This window comes from Garra rufa, chromosome 22 (assembly GCF_049309525.1).
Source record: "Garra rufa chromosome 22, GarRuf1.0, whole genome shotgun sequence".
NCBI classification, from domain to species: domain Eukaryota; kingdom Metazoa; phylum Chordata; class Actinopteri; order Cypriniformes; family Cyprinidae; genus Garra; species Garra rufa.
The window spans coordinates 34,086,573-34,106,542 of record NC_133382.1 but is presented as its reverse complement, the minus strand read 5'-3'; the positions used below and the strand labels follow the sequence as shown (position 1 = coordinate 34,106,542).

At 35.5% G+C, this 19,970-nt stretch overlaps 1 protein-coding gene across 1 annotated transcript in view; it reads left to right on the top strand.

Moving 5' to 3' along the window:
- The window catches only part of cdh10b (cadherin 10, type 2b (T2-cadherin)), an 86,127-nt gene that overhangs the window by 38,936 nt on the left and 27,221 nt on the right, over nucleotides 1-19,970 (top strand). Inside the window, exons 4-7 of the mRNA XM_073827702.1 lie at nucleotides 8,650-8,769; nucleotides 10,257-10,424; nucleotides 13,130-13,317; nucleotides 14,030-14,283. Of these exons, the coding sequence (XP_073683803.1) occupies nucleotides 8,650-8,769; nucleotides 10,257-10,424; nucleotides 13,130-13,317; nucleotides 14,030-14,283 (730 nt within the window). The remainder of the gene's footprint in view (nucleotides 1-8,649; nucleotides 8,770-10,256; nucleotides 10,425-13,129; nucleotides 13,318-14,029; nucleotides 14,284-19,970) is intronic.

Here is a 19,970-nt window from a genome sequence, read left to right as displayed (position 1 = left end):
GGCTAAATTAATCAATTTCATCCAAAAATGTGACCCTGGACCACAAAACCAGTCTTAAGTCGCTGGGGTATATTTGTAGCAATAGCCAAAAATACATTGTATGGGTCAAAATTATTATCATGTTCCATTAAGATTTTTTGTAAAATTCCTACTATAAATATATCAAAATGTAATTTTTGATTAGTAATATGCATTGTTAAGAACTTAATTTGGACAACTTTAAAGGTGATTTTCTCAGTATTTTGATTTTTTTGCACCCTCAGATTCCAGATTTTCAAATAGATGTATCTCGGCCAAATATGGTCCTATCCTAACAAACCATACATCAATAGAAAGCTTATTTATTGAGCTTCCATATGTTGTATACATCTCAGTTTTGTAAAATTTTACCTTATGACTGGTTTTGTGGTCCAGGGTCACAAATGAAAATTTCCTGAAAACTTACTCACCTTCAGGCCATCCAAGATGAGTCTGTTTGTTCATTTGAACAGATTTGGAGACATTTAACATTATCACTTTCTCAGCAGTGGATCCACTGCAGTGAATGCGTGCTGTCAGAATGTCCAAACAGCTGGTAAAAACATCACAGTAATCCACTAGGGCTGCAACGAGTCTTTGATTCTATTATAGTATTAGATTTTTAAAAATCCTCAATTGCATTTTGCCGGTGTCGAATAATCAGCAAAATACCGAAGATGCCATATTCCACATATTAAACCCATTTAAAAATCATAATAAAGCATAATACTATTGTGAATTCACAAAAGCTACGATTCAGTTAAATAAATATATGCAGGTGTCATATAACCATTTACATGCATGTAGGTTACTTGCTTATCAGAGCGGCTATGTTCACAAGTAAATGCTGCTCCACACAAACTGTTATCGTTTCCATGTGTGGAGCGTCTCCACTCCATCTCTGCATGTTGTTGTGAGTTTGGGTTTATTATAACATTCATCTGGGGACACAACATGTGCTATTTTAACATATTTGTAAGGTAAATCATTTATAAACAATATCAATTGCTAACTGTTCATCGCAATTTCACATTTTCACGTTTACGCATTTTGATGTCCACATATTTAAGAAATTACAGTGGCTGTAGCATTTCTGTCATAAAGAAATGGCCAAATATTAAAGATTAAGTGGACATTTGAATTAAATGTTGTTTAGTCAATATTAAACAAGGATTAGTTTGCCAGTAAAGTGTAAAAACAATCATCAGGCCGTTGGCGCCCTCTGCAGGCGTTTGTTATAATGCGTAATACATTAGCTCTTATATATGTATTTGAAGTCATTTTAAAGGCTATTGTTCACTTAGGTCTATTTTAGTACAAAAAAACTGATTTAAAGATAGCAATAATAAGAAAGCAATAACATAAAAAAAGATACAAATGAAAAAAATACTGAATACTTTTATGTCTAAAGTAGTACTACGGAAATTGAATGTAATTATTTGCCTGTAAAATAAAATTTAGTCTTGGAAAGTGAAAAGCTTCATGTTTCTAAAAAAACAAATCCATCATTATGGTGTTTAAACTTTAAATCTTTGCTTCTAGCCAAAATATGGGTCCATAATATAACACTTCTTCCAGTCAAAACCACGTCAAAATCCTCACAAGAAATTCAGGTGAAATTACTTTTTCGTTGGAGAAAGCAGTATTATGAATAAAGAATTTGTATTTTAGCCTGAAGCAACAGTTAATGATGGATTTGTTTATTACAAACATACAGCTTTTTACTCCACAAGACATTAATTGATGGACTGGATGGGTGTGGATTACTTGTACATTATTGTGATTGACTCTCATTTTTCCAAGGACACTATTAACATTTTGACAGTATCTAACTTTTTACTTTAGAAACATACAAACTGGAACTGGAATTGCAGTTCTTAGGATTACATAGAAAAAAACCTCATGAATACATCAAACACAAACTATTATAAAATGTGGTGCTTTTATGTAGATTTTTACATCCAGGTGCAAGTTATTTTCTCTACGTCATTAATGGTAATCACATTCTCACTCATGCAAGACACTCACACATCTCATTTACGTCAGAGTGCCTCAAAACATCCAAAGTAGCTCTGGATTATTTAATAAAAAAAAAAAAAAAGATTTCAGAAGGATAATTTGAAATGATTACATGTTGAGCGGAAAGAATTGGATGCGTGTTTACCAAGCAGTCAAAACTGTCTTCACCATGACGAGCAAAGTGACATTGGCCAATAAAGAGAAAGACTTTCTTTTTTTTTCCTGCTAACCGGAAAACACATTCTTTCAGGCACTTAATCAACGCTGATTAAAACTATGACAAACTTCACGTGATTTGCAGGGAGGATAAAGATCTTACAATATCCCGTCTGAATTCATTCAATTATCAGTGATTTTAAACCCATTAAGAGCGGCAGAGAGAATCAAAGTAAATGAACGGGATGCAGCAAGCTGAAATCAATTACTCTTCACGAAGCAACAAATTAACCCGCAGGTTTATCTCAAATGAATCAAAACTCATTTGCAGTTGCGACAAAAACAAGGCAGCCGGTTTTGATTAAAGATTTTGTGTTATGATAAGATAATCATTGTGGATCTTAATCATTGTGACCCGGCAAACGAATCAAAGATTAATCACGAGGAAATGAGGAAATTATGCTTGAAGTGGTCCTGGTGTACCTGTTTGTGTTTGTCAATTCATAAAGCACTGTTTGGGAACGCTTGACACAATGTGTCAGAGGTTACCAAACAGAAATTAATCTTTGCACAGTTTTACTTTTGCCATTTTGACACCTTATTAATAATTAGACAGTGAGATGCATCGCCCCCTAGAGCACAACTGTCATTATGCAACCATTAGAAATGGCCCATCACATAAACCTGGCTGTGATTGAGAGGGACACAAAAGGAATTATTCATTTATTAATAAAATTAATAATACTAATGATAAACTATTCCAAGCTGTTATTTTTTTGCATAACATCAGTAAAAGTATTATTATTTGTAGTAGCAGTAGTAGTAGTAGTAATAAATACACTGTAAAAAAAAAAAAAAAAAAAAGGCATAAAATTTACGGTAAAAACCTGGCAGCTGTGGTTACCAGAGTTTTACTGTAAAAAATACGGTACCAATCTTTTACATTTTACGGTTTTCACTTAAATATACAGGTAAATACTGTAATCTACCCACCTTTTGAAGTGAAAACTGAAATCTGTTTTGTACCTTTGTAATACACTGATAACCACCAAAAGCAGGTGGTGATGACAACATCACATGATGAACCAAAGCCCATCACAAGGAGATTTTACATATATAGAAGGTGCACAGTGTCATTCACACACATACTAAACACCATCATGGTAACACACATAAAACTGAAATAATGCAATTTAATTAATTTAACAACATTAGATGTAACATACAACCCTAATGTACAAAACTGCCAAGAAAAATCTAAGAAGAAAAAGTTATTTCAACGAAAAAACATTCAATTAAAAAAATTAAACACAGGGAATTCTGGGAATGTCAGTTTACGGTTATTCACTGTAAATGTTACGTTCTTTTTCAATTCAAAAAATGGTATACTACCATAAAATTACATGCAATGTCCAACACGTTTTTTCACCGTATATAGAAGGGGAACTTACCATTAACCATTTCACCAGTTTTTTAACGTAGCATTTTTAAAGTTTTTTACCGTTAAATTCACGGTCATTTTTTACAGTGTATGTAGTAGTAGTAATAATAATAATAATATATTAGTAATCTATCCCAAGCTGTTATTTTTTTTGCAGTATTAAAAAAAAAGTACTGCCATTAATTTTTTTTATGTTTTTTTTAAGTCTTATGCTCATCAAAGTTGTATTTATTTGATAAAAATGAAGAAGAATAATTTTATGCTCGTCAAGGCTGCGTTTATTTAATTAAAAATGCTGAAAAAAAAAAAAACAGCAATATTGTAAAATATTTTTGCAATTTAAAATAGTGGGTTTCTATTTAATATACTTTAAATATACTTCAGCACCATTACTCCAGTCTTCAGTGTCACATGAATTACTCTAATATGCTCATTTATTATCAGTGTTGGAAACAATTGTGCTGCTAAATGTTTTTTGAAACATGAATAAAATAACTTTTTTCTTTGATGAAAGTCTTTTCTAACAATATAAATCTTTACTATCACTTTGTTATAATTTTAACACATTTGTGCACATTCAACACATTTATTTCTTTTAAACAATGAAAGAAAGAAAAAAAATACTGACCCCAAACTTTGAACAAAGTATCACAAAAACTGAAAAAAGTATCACAGGTTCCAAAAAAAATATTAAGCAACAGAACTGTTTCCAACATTGATAATAAATCAGCATGTAAGAATTGAATGATTTCTAAAGGCTCATGTGACACTGAAGACTGGAGTAATGATGCTGAAAATTCAGCTTTCTATCACAAAAATAAATTATATTTTATAGTATATTAAAATAGAAAACCACTATTTTAAATTGCAATAATATTTTACAATATTGCTTTTTTTCTGTATTTTTAATTAAACAAACACAGCCTTGATGAGCAGAAAATACTTCTTTAAAAAACATGAATAATCTGATCCCAAAATTTGGAACAGCGGTGTGTGTGTGTGTGTGTGTATATATATATATGGATATATGGAAAGCAATCAGAAAATTATTATTATTAGTAATAGTGTAATTTAATAAATAAATAAATAAATAAATACCCACCGATTCAGGTTGCCACTCAACATGATACTGTCTTTTTGGAGAGATCATATTTCTGTGGCCTTGTGTCATAGAAGCCTTTCCATAATTTCTGTTGAAAGGACAAATATAATTAATATAATTAGGCATATCAATTATCGTATAAGTTAACACATTTATCCTTAGCTCACTCTTAGCAGAAAACTGGACTATAGTAGTATTCACCATCTGCATCTTTCTTCAGTGACCATTCAGAAATAGCTGTGTTGTCTGATGAAATGGGGAAAAAAGTTAGCATGCAACATGCTGTCAAAAATCACAAATATTTCATTATATTACAGCAGATGCTTCACTAGTCCCCAATATTTTTTGAAGCATGAAATGGACTAATATTTTCCCTGTCTGCTGCCTTTCATGTCACAGCTCAGTCACTAGTGAAGGGTTTGGGACTGTATTCATTCTTGAGGTGTCATCGGCCAATCAGCACTATCGGCACGTCCTTGTGGTGACATTTTCAATGCGACATCAGAATGAAATGTGTTATTAAAGCGTAAAGGTATTCAAAATTCTGTTAAGTTCTGCATGTCTCATCGGAGAATAGATCTTAATGCAAGCGTGTTTGTTGAAAGATGGATCCCTGAGGCATGAAACACTAGCAGTCATCCTTTCAGACAAATGCAAGACCACTCCACTCAAGCTTCAGGGACTCTCAGTCGGATTCTTACATTACAGCGCCTGATCTCCTTTATGTCTCCGCCGTCGAGAGTCTCAAAAGCACCTGTGTTTTACAAGCCATGTTGTTTAATTCAGATTCTTAACATGATACGTAGCAGATTCGCTGTCACTACCTATATTTATATCGCTCGCAGATGTAAAAGCACGTCACGTTACAACGGCTTAACTGTGGGGAGAGTTATTTATTCAACACAATCTGGTAAAAGCAGCCTTTTAAATGGACCACAGTCTTTTTCCCTCAGGCCTTTGCAGTTGAAACCCAAGCTCTTTCCAAGCCTTTCTTTCCCGTTTCTCTTTCCGTCAGGCTCGTTCCTCCTTTCATATCTGTATTTCTCCGTGGGGTTCAAAGTTACATCATCCCCGGTACTCCGTAACATAAATGGGACACCGTGCTCGTTTGACACTTCGCTTGAGCTCTTCCTTTCTCCCGACCGTGTACGAATTCACGAACGGCTCTGCTTGCCAAACCGTGAGGTCACGGTGGCACTCGCGTTTAAACCGAACAAACCGGCCATGTGTTGCGTACGTGCCTGCCGTTAATCAGATCTGGCCATCCATGAAGACTGAGACTCTGTTTCCCTCCGTGTTATCGGAATGGGATCGGAGGGCGACAGATGTTTCCGCATTCATTAGTATTCTTCGAGCCGTTCGGAGCGCGAACGCCGCTCGGCGGAGGTCTTGTTGATGCCAAGGACGCCGCTGATCCATGGCAGAAACAACATGTGCATTTGGTCCACCTTGAGAGGTGAGACTGAGAAGCCGCGAAGTCACCTCTAAAGTCTGTTGAGAAGAACGAACAGTAAGATGTCAGTGGTACACAAATGAAAACGGCGAAACCTCGGAGGAAACTACTCACAGGATGCCGGGAGTGTAATGGAAAGCTCGGTTGTTGGCAGCTACGACGAGGAGTGATTTTGCCCTTCATGTGGCAGGAGAAAAGTTGTTGTCACTAGTTATTATCTGAGACCAGGCCAAGATCAGACTTTTATTGTGGGTAATGGTGTACTACACGCTTGAAAACACCTCAAAACTTTCAGTAGCACAAAGGGTGAGCGATATAGCTACAAAACAGAGAAAAAAATCTTTATATTTCACAGCCTTTTGATGACATTCAAAATCAATTTTGAAGATCTGCTTGATCTCAAATGGCCAGAGAAACACTGAAAATAGTCAAATCAAATACATACAACATGTATATACAGATACAATATAGATTTTTTTGTTCACTTGAATGAATGTTTAAATATATGTATCAATAAAGCATTGCATTATTAAAAATAGCAATACTTATAGTTCTGGTGAAAAAAAAATTAATGTATGCCGTATTTCTTCATTCTCATTTGTGTTCTACTGACATACAGTACCAGTCAAAAGTTTTTGAACAGTACGATTTTTAATGTTTTAAAAGGTCTTTTGCTTATCTAGCCTGCATATATTTGATCCAAAGTGCAGCAAAATCAGTAAAATTGTCAAATATTTTTACTATTTAAAATAAATGTTTTCTATTTGAATATATTTTCAAATGGAATTTATTCTTGTGATCAAAGGTAAATTTTCAGCATAAATTGATCAAAAGTGATGGTAAATACATTTATAATGTTACAAAAGATTTCTATTTCAGATAAATGCTGTTCTGAACTTTCTTTCTATTCACCCGAAAAAATTATACTCAGCTTTTTCAACATATTAATAATAAATGTGTTTTTGAGCAGCAACTCAGAATATTAGAATGATTTCTGAAGGATCATGTGACTGGAGTAATGATGCTAAAAATTCATCTTTGAAATAACAGTAAAAATTACATTATTCAAATAGAAAGCAATTATTTTAAATAGTAAAAATATTTCATATTTTTCCTGTTTTTGCTTTACTTTGAATGAAATAAATGCAGGCTTGGTGAGAAGAAGAGACTTCTTATTGTTCAAAAACTTTTGACTTGTATACTTTGCAATTATATAGTAATAGTATAAAACGTAACAATTCTAATTAAAATTATTATCTAAAATATAAAATAGAAATTATTATATTTATATGTATTAAATTTGTAAATAATATAATATAATCAATATAATATATTTTTATAATTTATATAATATATTATAAATAAATTATTAAAAACAGCAGTACTTTTGGTAAAAATAAAAAAAATATTTTAGAATAGTTAAATAATATTAAAATAAATAATATAAATACTTTGTAATTATATAGTATTAGTATAAAACATAATATATGGTATAAGATAAATATATAATATAAATGTATGTACCAATATAACAAAAACAATTTTGAACCCCATAATTATTATTATATTATTATAATAACTTTTAAAAACTGTAGATGGAAAATGCCAGTTTGAATTTATTCACCGAAAATACTCAAACTTACCAACACTAATGTTTTTATTTTCTACTGAAGTTAAAATTAGAGAACCTATTTATACATCCCTTATGACAGTTTCATATCGGCATATAGTAGAGAGTTAAGGAAGGATTGCAGAATTACTTATGATATCTTGTGAATCACCAGCAAAAACATTTGAAATATGGTGAATATTTAATATATTGCTTAGCCTATGGTAGAACATTACTGTAGAGCCAAATATCAGCAGCCAAATGAGTTGGTTTACTTAAACCATCATTTCAAAAAGCTTTTCATATCAGAGACAATTTTTTTTCCCTTCCTACAGCTGTCCAAAGCTGTGTCAAGCTGAAAACGAACCCCCCAAAATCATGTTAGTTCTAGATTAATTGGTCTAATTATAATGTTTCTTTGAGCAGATTATTAGTCTGACGTTACCCAGCAACATACAGCAGATTCCATCAGAGCAGAAAATGAATGGGATGACCCAGAGAGAGCGAGCGAAAGAAAAACTACAATTAAAGATATGTCCATCTCACCGTGCAGCTGGAGTAATTATGAGACTAGGATTTAGATAAGAAACACACTGAGATAAAGAAGATGAAAGCACGAGTGATCATGCATTCGCCTTGATCACTGCTCACGCTGGGAGGGTGGGGGTCTCATCATATAGGCTAATAGCCGGTTTTACAGCTAGGAATTTGTCGTTCGCGCTGCACCTTTAGGATGCGCCGCTTTGATCATGGTTGAGGTTTTAATACTGGATGTGGGGATCATGTTTTACAGTCATGTTAGGGCTGAAATACGTCTCTCTATAATTCTCTTTTGCTCTTTCTCTCTCAAGGTGCATTCGTAATGAGAGTTACAGCCACTGATGCAGATGATGAATCATATGGAAACAGCGCCAAGCTGGTTTACAGCATACTGCAGGGCCAGCCGTATTTCTCAGTCGAACCTGAAACGGGTAAGTAAGTTGGGAAAAGATGAGAGAACAAGCGTGACTTGAAATGATTAAAAGATGGGATACAATAGTAAGGTGATACAGGATTTGCTAACATGGTTTCATACATGTGTGGGTGAATTACATAAAGCCTGTCAAGAAGATGTCTTGATCATATTTCAGCCTAAAACTAGAGGATAAGGAATTATATTTTGCATAAAGAAAAAGAAGACAACTTTTAGGTCCATTAAGATTTAGAATTTCCCAAAACTCTCATTACTGCAATCTGTGCTGCGTACTTTTACTCTTCTCATTATTTTCAATGATGATCTCCCGTTTCCACCACTGAATAAAAAATAAAAAAAGGTTATTGTGACTTGTTATCTCACAATTCTGACTTTATTTCTAAGAATTGTAAGATTGTGAGTTTGTATCAGAATTGTGTGATATAAACTCGCAATTGCGAGTTACAAAGTCAGAATTGTGAGATTTACTCTTTTTTTCTCCTCAGAACTGGATTTAATAACTCACAATTGCGAGTAAATTCGGAGAAAAAAAGTCAGAATTGCGAGTTTATATATATCACAATTATAAAAGCAATTCTGACTTTATAACTTGCAGTTGTGCATTTATATCTCACAGTTTTGAGGAAAAAAGTCAGAATTCTTATATAGAGATTTTTATTATTACTATTATTATTATTCTCATTATTACAGAAATTAGTATATACTGTATATGTGACCCTGGACCACAAAAGCAGTCATAAGGGTAATTTTTTTGTGAAACTGAGACAATATTTGGCCAAGATACAAACTATTTAAAAATCTGGAATCTGAGGGGGCAAAAAAAAAAAAAATCTAAATATTGAGAAAATTGCCTATAAAGTTGTCTAAATGAAGTTTTAGCAATGCATATTACTATTTAAAACTTACATTTTGATATATTTACAGAATATGTTGGAACATATATTACTTAATTCTAATGATTTTTCACACAAATTATTTTTGTGCTTCTATGACTGGTTTTGTTGTCCAGGGTCACATATATTATATAATTTCATCTTTTGAATTATAAAATGAAACATGACAGAGACATTTTCTCAACACAGTTATTTAGTATTTATTACAGATTTATTATTCTTATTCTTTCCATACTGTGTATTCCAATCTACATGTGTGCCTTTTGGTATAATTTATTTTTATTCTAATTTAATAAAGTATCTTAATTTTCCATATATATTTTAGTAAATGTAACATATTTTAGTAAAAAACACATAAATTCAGCTCTCATGTACTAATAACCTTATCACAACATCATTTGAAGATTGACGTCCTACTCAATTAAAACTCGCTCTTAAAAAATACCCCAAGGCAGGGAATTCATTTCCTTGGTTATGTTTTTTTTCCCTCGACCAACCTTCTTTTTTAGCGTGACATTAAGATATAAATAATGAAGTCAGAGAAGCTCATTAGATAGCACCTAACAAAACCTGTGTCCGTCCATCCTGTCAGGCGTCATAAGGACGGCGCTTCCGAACATGATTCGAGAGAACCGGGAGCACTATCAGGTGGTGATTCAGGCTAAGGACATGGCTGGACAGATGGGCGGTCTCTCCGGGACCACTACAGTCAACATCACTCTCGTGGATGTCAACAACAGTCCTCCTCGATTCCCCCACAGTAAGACAGCACAGACTTTCCTCTCATATGCATATGTTGACTTGAAGGAGACATCATGACATCGGTATTAGAATTTGAATTAGAAAGAAACTTCCTGAGCTGCGTTTCAAAGAAATCTGACACAGGTGATGCATTTTGGAAAATAAAGCATTTCCTCAGCATTCTTTTCTTTAACTTTTCTCTAGTCAAACCAACAGTCATAGTTTGTTTAGACAAACTTTTTTTAAATGCAATTTTGAATCCTGTTTACTACCTCAATTTAAATTCAAATAAAAAAAGTATCTGAAAGTTTTAAATCACACATACAACAAATCAAATTTGACAAAAACCTTTATCCAAAGCCTTTTATAATACATTCAAACTATATTAAATCAGTGTGTGCATTCTCAGGGAATCAAAACCTTGACCTTGGCATTGTTAAAGGGGTCATATGATGTTGCTAAAAAGAGCATTATTTTGAGTATTTGTTGTAATGCAATGTGTTTATGCAGTTTGAGGTTCAAACATATTATTTTCCACATTCTGTACATTATTGTAGCACCTCTCTGCCTTGCCTTTCTGAAACACTTTGATTTTTACAAAACTCATCTTTGATGAAAACCGAGGTGTTCTCTGATTGGCCAGCTATCCGGTGCATTGTGATTGGCCGAATACCTCAAGCGTGTGACAGAAATGTTACGCCCCTTACCATGCCGTTTCTTGGCGTGACGAGACAGAAACAATAAAACCCATTATAAATAAGGCATTTGTTGCATCCAGTGGGGAAATAACTACTTATTAATGTGACTCATAATGTTTTTTTACGTGTCTGCATTTGCTATCGTAGAATGAGAAACAATAAGACTACTCTACATTGCTCAAAACCATAGACTGTAAAAAATATTCTGAAGAGCAATTTTGAAGCTCATAGTGGGCAGGATTCGGCCGTCGCCATTTTGGAATCGCGTCATTGCGTGTCACTCCCGGATAATCGGAAATGGGCAGAGGCAGGATATAGGCTTAATATAACTTAAACGGATGAGTTATAAAAAAATTCACCCCCCCCCCCCCTCACAGTTGACATGAAAGGCGAAATTAGCAATATATAGACTATATGGGCTGTAAACAATTTTTTTTTTCTGCTGTAAAGTTGGCCATTTTAACATGGGGAGTCTATGGGATTGACTCTTTTTTGGAGCCAGTCTCTAGGGGCCAGTCGATGAATTGTGGTTTAACTCACTTCCGTGTTGTTTTCAATAGAGTGAGCGGGAGGTTGCCGCTTGCTTAAAACTCGCGTTTGAATAGTCAGTACTGAATTCTTTAAATATGAAAACGTACTTAAAGCCGTCAGTCAGAAGCGCAGACTTTCCTTGCAAAGTTGGAATTGCCCCACTTTATAGCCTTAACCCTTTGTGTACAGCTAGCATTGTAAGCTGCTCTCCCAGGTTCATCTTCTCCCAGATTTCTAGTTGTGTCCTCATTTGGAAGGCCAAACAAAGTGCTTTCGCTTTCACAATGAAACATACTGCATCTCCACAACATGGCGGATGCAGCACTACTACAGCTGGTTTGAACGAGCCAATTTAGGGAGGTGTGGCTGAGTCTTAACTTTTATAATAAATATCTCTTTGGTTTGGAGACTTTAACTTTTGCAACTTTACAGATCTTATCTGCACAAACAGCTTGTAACACTCCAAAGACAAAGGAAAACAAGAAACCGCATCATATGACCCCTTTAACACCATTAACTACCATTTGAGCTACAGGAATAATTTCCCTTGCTCTAAATTTTTAACTCAAAGAGTTTGATGTACTAAGTAGCCATAATCTAACATACAAAATGCAAAGCTTTCTACTCAATCCAAAGAGATGGTTTGCAACTGGAGGATTTAAAAGGTGCAGTAGCCAAAGCAGCCCATTTTAGGTCACGTAAAACTAAATTATGACTCATTTGGGTGCAAAACACCTTTTCTTTGTCTTTCTATAGACCTTGATGGGAGAAAAATGGTTTTGAAAGTCTAGAACAAAGGGCTTAGAAAGTGCCGAAAAGTGCATATCAAATGAACAAGGGTTTGACTGCCAGTCAGCTATTAAAAATTGATGCAGGCTAGATTATCGGGGTAATTATGAGCAGAATTGTGCTTGGACTTGCAAACAGATTCAGCATAATGAGCGTATGAAATCATCTGTTTGTATGGCAAGTTTTGCAAGTGACATTTCATAAGAACGGCAACGCACGTACGTCATGGTTCAGCTGAATTATCATGGAAATGCTCGGGGCCCGTTTCTCCTACTGACCAGGATGAGTCACAATGTGAACCCAAAATAAAATCTCCACAGAAAGAGGCTTTTAGAGAGGAAGAGAGAAGGGTGGATAGAGAAAGAAGGATAGAAACTAGAAAACAGAAAGATGGAGAGAAAGAGAGCACAGCAGGAGCTTCATTTGGGGTGATAATCCTTCTCTCTTTGCCACAGTCTCAAATCCAATACAAGAGCCACATCAGGAACAGTTTCCACAAACTGGGTTTAAAAAGAACCTTCTCCAATGGCTCATCGGAGCTGAAATTCTATTAAAGAATAACCACTGAGAGGCAGCTCCACTTTTCCCCCGAGAGAAGGATAAACAAATAGACAAATGCACGGTGAAGCGCCTCGCTCGAGAACAAAGAGTTCGTACAAACACCTGACTGTTTACTCAATTGATTTATTTTGCTCTCCTTCTCCAGGTACCTATCATCTCTCCACTCCAGAGTCGGCCGGAATCGGATCATCGGTGGGCCGGATCAAAGCGTACGACGCGGATGTGGGACAGAACGCTGAGATGTGGTACTCCGTCCTAGACGGAGATGGGCAAGAGGTGTTCAATATCATCACGGACAGCACCAGCCAGGAAGGGGTGATAACGGTGAAGAAGGTAAACAGGCCCCTATATCTAATGTTTTAAACATCCCACTGTTAGTCGGCGATTGGAAATAAAATCCGTGCCATCCGGCGGTCTTTCCCTCATTCTCATTCTCTCATTCTTTCATACGCACGCGCGCACCCATACGAAGCGAAGTGCTTAGAAAGTAATCCCCTAAATCGAAGCCTTCGTGTCCTATCAACTTTACAAAGGTGCTTAATTCTATTCACAGCCCAAAAAGTCCCTTTTTCCCTTTTGTGTGGCACAGGGATCTATTTGCCTGCTGAAATCTGCCTATAGCTTATTTCCTCTCTCTGTCAGGTCAGGCTTTGACGAGGCTCAGGCAATTATGCAAATCTTATTGCTTAAACTAGAATGAAAGATAGCTACGGAAGAAGGCCTGAATGGCGAAAAGGTAAAAGATCGTACCTTGAGTCTTTAATCGTTTCATAATTAAAAGGCTGCATTAAAGCACGATGCCCTGCCTTTATAAAAAAGACATTCAACTGGGAATAAAAGGGGATGGCGATAAGCACTCGTATGCAAAACTGAGCTTTCGATTTAGAAAAGTTTAGGGCGACATTGCTAGAGCATGTCATTAATCTGTGACCATATAGACGCAAGCTGAAGCATATCAGAAAAGTAAGCCTTCTTTTCTTCAGACAGGTCATGAAGACCAAGACTAACATCTTATCTTTGCTCTTGTAACCTTTCTCCCGTTCAGCAACTAGATTATGAGAGTAAGAGGCTGTACTCACTACGGGTGCAGGTGACCAACACCCATATAGATCGACGCTTTGAGCAACTGGGTCCTTTTAGTGACACTGCTACGGTCCGAATCACAGTCACGGATGTTGATGAACCTCCGGTCTTCATTCGGGCTCTGTACATTTTTGAGGTGGATGAAGACACCCCTGCTGGCAGCTCGGTTGGCACGGTGTCAGCTCGAGACCCTGATACAATCAATCACCTGATCAAGTAAGTAACTATTAAACATCACAAGCCCTTAGCCACTTACTCACTGGCTCTTAGAATTCAATGATTTTAATGCTGTTATGCCTTAAGGAAATGTTGCTTTATTACCTCAATGTTCTAATCATCCAGTAGCAAAGACGATGGAAATACCAACATGGTGCACTCACGTTACTTGGAATGAGAGAAAATGTAGCAAAATAAAAGAGCCAATGGTCAGTTTGCCATTGTGTCACTGCAAATAAAAATACTCAACGCTGCATCAGAAAATGGTATAGTTTCCTATATGGTATACGAAAAACAGTGCGCCAAAAGAGGAGTATGTCTAAATTCAAAAAACGGTAGGCAAAATTACACGGATGACCTACTAGTTCCATCAGGATACTCAAGTAACTTTACTATTGCATTAGGCAACAGGAAAGGATATATAAATGGCACTAGCTATGTTTCCATCAAATATTTATATGCGCATTTTGAAGTATCGCATTAGAAACAAATGATGGAAATATCAAAAAAAAAAAAAAGTTTTTTAACTTTTTTGAAAAATTGTTAAGGTGAATAATGGGACATGGAAATGCATGTACGAATACATTCTTCCATGCACATCAAAAAAGTCACGTGACTTTGCACCAGTGGACTGATTTTATTGCACAGCATCTGAAATGTTCTTATGGCCATTCTTAAATGCCGGATTAAAGTCTGTCATCAATTTATTTCTGCATAATTACCTTGCAGAAGTGTTTTGCATGATATTAAAATAATCTTTCCATTGATGTATGGTTTGTTAGGACAGGACGATATTTGGCCGAGCTACAACTGTTTGAAAATCTGGAATCTGAGGGTGCAAAAAATCGAAATATTGAGAAAATTGCTTCAAATGAAGTTGTTAGCAATGCATATTACCAATCAAAAAGTAAGTTTTGATATATTTACGGTAGGAAATTTACAAAATATCTTCATGGAACTTGATATTTACTTAATATCCCAATGATTTTTGGCACAAAAGAAAAATCAACAATTTTGACCCATACTGTATTTTGGCTATTGCTATAAATATACGAGTGCTACTTAAGATTGATTTTGTGGTCCAGGGTCACAAATATGAAAATTATTATATCAGTGGCTCCTACGTTTTTAGTGATATTTAGTGCCAGTTTATCGTTTTATTTTAGTGATATTTAGTGTGCCAGTTGTTTTCTTTGACTCATTTGATAGAAGCAGTGGTTATTCGCAAATGTTTTTTTTTTGCGATATTCCAATGTTGCACATAAATTAATTTCACAACTTTGGATTGAAAGCCAGGTAGTAAAGCGACGCAACTGACACCGGTAGGTCTCGTCATAGTAAAAACATAGTGGGTGTTAAACATCTGAATTAAATTTATACTACCCATTTTCATACTACATAAAATGTACTTTTTTTTAAAGTCCCCATGATATCAAAATGGAAGTTTTTTTTGGCTTTTAGTATTAATATGTTATCCTTAAAGTTATCTGTAAGCTAGTGTGTTTCAAAACTATTCCAAAGTTCACATTTACAATATAGAAGCATTCAAAACTTCCAAAAGTTAGAAACTTTCAAAAGTTTCTAACTTCCGCCAATATGGATCAACGATTTTGATGACATCACCCTGCACTTCAGCGTCCCATCAAACTGTTTGTCCAATCAAAAGCTCTCTAGAATCCGAAGCGTCTTGCCCCCTACACTGTTGTAGTTTAGGCCACGCCCATAAAAAAAAAAACAGAAAAAAAAAACAGAACAATGTCTTAAAGCTGCTGCGTGACAAGGTTTACAGTAAACAAGCTTTTTATAAGCTGTTGACCTAAAAAAAATAAGCGTTTAAGGACACAAAAGTAGAGCACAATGTGTCATATTACTCTGAGAACTACTATCAAAGTGGACAAATACCAAGCTATAGCTTGTCCCATCATTTTAGTAATTAAGTTAAAAAGTAGGTAAAAATAATGAATGTTTCCTGTCTCTGATTACATTTCCCTCCAGTCGGTGTAGTTCTCAGAGTAATATGACACATTGCGCTCTACTTTTGTGTCCTTAAACGCTCATTTTTTGGGGGGTTGACAGCTTATAAAAACTTAGTTCTGAGTTTTTATTAGCTTGTTTACTGTACACCTTGTCACATAGCAGCTTTTAGACACTGTCCTGTTTTTTGTTATAAGTCAGAAATGACAAGGAGGCAGCTTCCCGCAATACAAAGTCAAGGGTGAGGGTTGGAAGTTGAGGCTGAAGTCGTCATTTGTTCACAGAATTAATATTTTGTGTAGTATTTTGTGTATGGTGAATGGAGGGTATATAAGGGATAGGGAACGATTCAGACAGTGTAAATATGCTTTCCATTGGGTTGAAAGAATCTGGTTTTGCGCTGTTTCGCACGATCAGCTGCAACGCGCACAGTGCTCCAGTCCAGAGATGCGCTAGCACGGTGCGGATCATATGCCACAGACGCATAAAACGGATCATATGGTCGGCACAGACCATAAAACGTATCGGACCCATTTGAATTCTACACAGAATGGTATATTTTATAGTGATATGGAAGAGATTGTGGCAGTCATACACTATCAAATGCGGCGTTACTGAGCTCAACAGCTCTAACCCAATCTGTGTTATGAATGAAACGCAATTGGCTATTTAAAAAGGGGGCAGGGCATGCTGGATATTTCCCGCCCCATTTTCAGTTAAAATTACATCAACACATAGAGACAGAGCACATTTAGGCCACGCCCACACCAGGGCTGGAGAAACAATCCAATGCTATCCACTGACTTTGTATTGCGGGAAGCTGACTCCTTGTTATTTATGACTTGTAACAAAAAACAAAACAATGTCTAAAAGCTGCTATGAGACAAGGTGTACAGTAAACAAGCTAAAAAACACAGAACTACGTTTTTATAAGCTGTTGACCCAAAAAACGAGTGTTTAAGGACACAAATAGTTGTAGATGTCAGGGTATTTCACATTGGGACATTCAGTTGGATCATTTCTCCAACAAAAGGAAGATAAGGAAAAGGAGCACTGACATAGACAAATAAAATTTAGTTTCTCAATATATCTCCTTCTTTCATGGTGGTGAAATAATCCTTTGACATGGTTCAAAATAATGAATGTTTACTGACGTCGTTAAATTTCCCTCCAGTTGACGTAGACCTGAGTCACGTTGCACTCTGCTTTTGTGTCTTTAAACGCTCGTTTTTTAGTTCGACAGCTTATAAAACTGTATTTCTGTGGCGTTTTTTTTGTTTGTTTACTGTACAACTTGTCAATTGGATTGTTTTCCCTCCTGGTGGGCATGGTTTTCAGATTATGGCACATGTCGCTCTGTCTCTATAGAATAACCCTGCGTGTTTTATAGCACTTCAGTTGACCTTTACCAGTCATGTAGTAAGTTCAAATTCAAATTTGGACACAAATTTGGTTTTCAGATGCACCATCAGTGTCATTGGATGCATGTTTAGGACTGCACATGGGCATTGGCTGGTCCAGCCTAAAATATTAGCTCATTTAATGCTATTTGAACACATGAAACAACATTGATGAGACAGTTTGGCCAGTTGTGTCAGATTTTAAAGGTTATTTAAATATGAGTGTGGCAAGTTTTTGGGACTGCAAGATTTCCCAGTTCAAGTAGATAGGACTTAGTCTTGCGGCTTGAAATAACTTCCATTTGTTCGCCGAGTGAACAGACTTCTTGAAAGGGATTTTGTCTAATAGGCATATAATAGACCTTCTGGACATTTTGAGTGTCTGAAAGTTTCTTTTTTAGCACAATGAAGGGAAGGGAAACTTTCTGCTTGATATGACCCCTTTAATGTTTTGATGCTCATACTAGCTTTGCAAAGCACTTGCTTTCCGTTGCTCTCATTATATTAGTTTCATTACCATCCAAAGGCTTATTTAGCTAATAAGGAGGCTTCTGTCAACAGATAATCTTAGCCATTGTAACAGGCAATTTAATGGTCCAGTAGAGATTTGAACAGAGGGACTCGGTAATTAAATGCTTTTGAATATGCAGCGAACAAACAAGTGCTTTCACCTTAGACAAAAAAAAAGGTACAGCGGGGGAAAACAGTAAAATGACACCTTGAAAAGTGGCTCCCAAAGCATCAGAACATAAAGTTCATTACGGTGTATGAAAATCAAGTAGAACACGTCTTCGCCTTCCACATTTTGGTTGTTGATCAGATGTTTTGTGCTCGGTTAAATCCAATCCATCAACATGCTCCCAAGCGTGCGCATGTGTATGTGTGTGAAGATGGGGGAAAAGCAAATTATTCATGGGGCCTCAGTTGGTGATTTCCCTCCGGAAGTTTGGCGAGATGAATACAGGCGCTGTTTTATCTCTCCCCCTCCTTTCCTTTCTGAATTCAGACTTTTATAAGTCACAAAGTTGCTGTGAAAGACTGTGTTTTGTCTCTTGTCTCCTGTCCGCGTGCGCACTGTGAGCGATTGTCTGAAAAGCCTGTCCTTCTGGCTTACTCATGCACGTCACACTCAGTTGCATATTTAAATGTCAGCAGAATATGTAAGCTGACATTGATAAATGGGTTTAATAGGAAAGATTTCCTTTTCTTATTTCATGAAAACAAAAGGCAGGGGATCAACAGAGTGATTAACATTCAGTCTCTTTCAAACAAGCCACTTCAAAATTCACAACACGCAATATGCGGTTAAGGATAATTGATAGTTGCTAGTTGCTTCAGCTAGGAAGGTGTTCGTCACAGGTGGCTATTCAACGCATAACGCATAATTGATTACTGAAAAATTAGCACTTACTGCCACTAAGGTACTAAGGTATTCTGAAAAATGGGGAGAAAAAAATAGCATGACTGGTCATCACATTTTGAATGCTATAGTGTGCAACAAGACCAGCAAGACTCCCTAGGTCTAAAGACTTCCTAAACTTAGTTATGACCAGCATACAATCAGTCAATCAATCATTCAATCAATCAAGTTTTATCATTTACAGCAAACATCACCATGGAATAAATAACAAAAAAAAAAGACCTAAAAAATGACTAACATAACACTGACATGTTTGAAGTCAAGTGAAAAATCAGTTTTGAAAAAAAAAAAAAAAAAAATCACAGTGGAATTTACAGTAAATAAATCAATAAAAATAATAAATTATAAGTATAAAATACCAAATTTCATAAGTATTCAGTAGTATTCAACTCATTATGATATTTAAGCACATACAGTGTCCTCCACTAATATTGGCACCCTTGGTAAATATGAGCAATGGCGACTGTGAAAGAAAAGACAAATAAAGCCATTTACTCATAAGAATTTCTAGGGGTGCCAATAATTGTTGCCAACATCCATTGACGAAATATATTTATTTCATAATGTGAGTTTCCCCCATTTTCAGTTGTTTCACTTCAATGAAAGGTTAGAATTTTGTGAATGAAAAGAAAAGAGTTTAAAAGGATAAATGATGCATATTTATTTTTTACAGCCACATTTGCTCATATTTACCAAGGGTGCCAATATTAATAGAGGGCGCTGTAGCTAACTTTTTTTTTTTTACATAAATAGTTCAATAAAATTATTTGTGTGTAGTCAGGGGGTTTGAATTGATTGCGGTCTAAATACACTTCCATCTAGAAGGTTCAACTTCTGGTGAGTCATTGTGGCAGAACTTACGCCATAAAAACACTCCCAGCAGAAAGTAATTG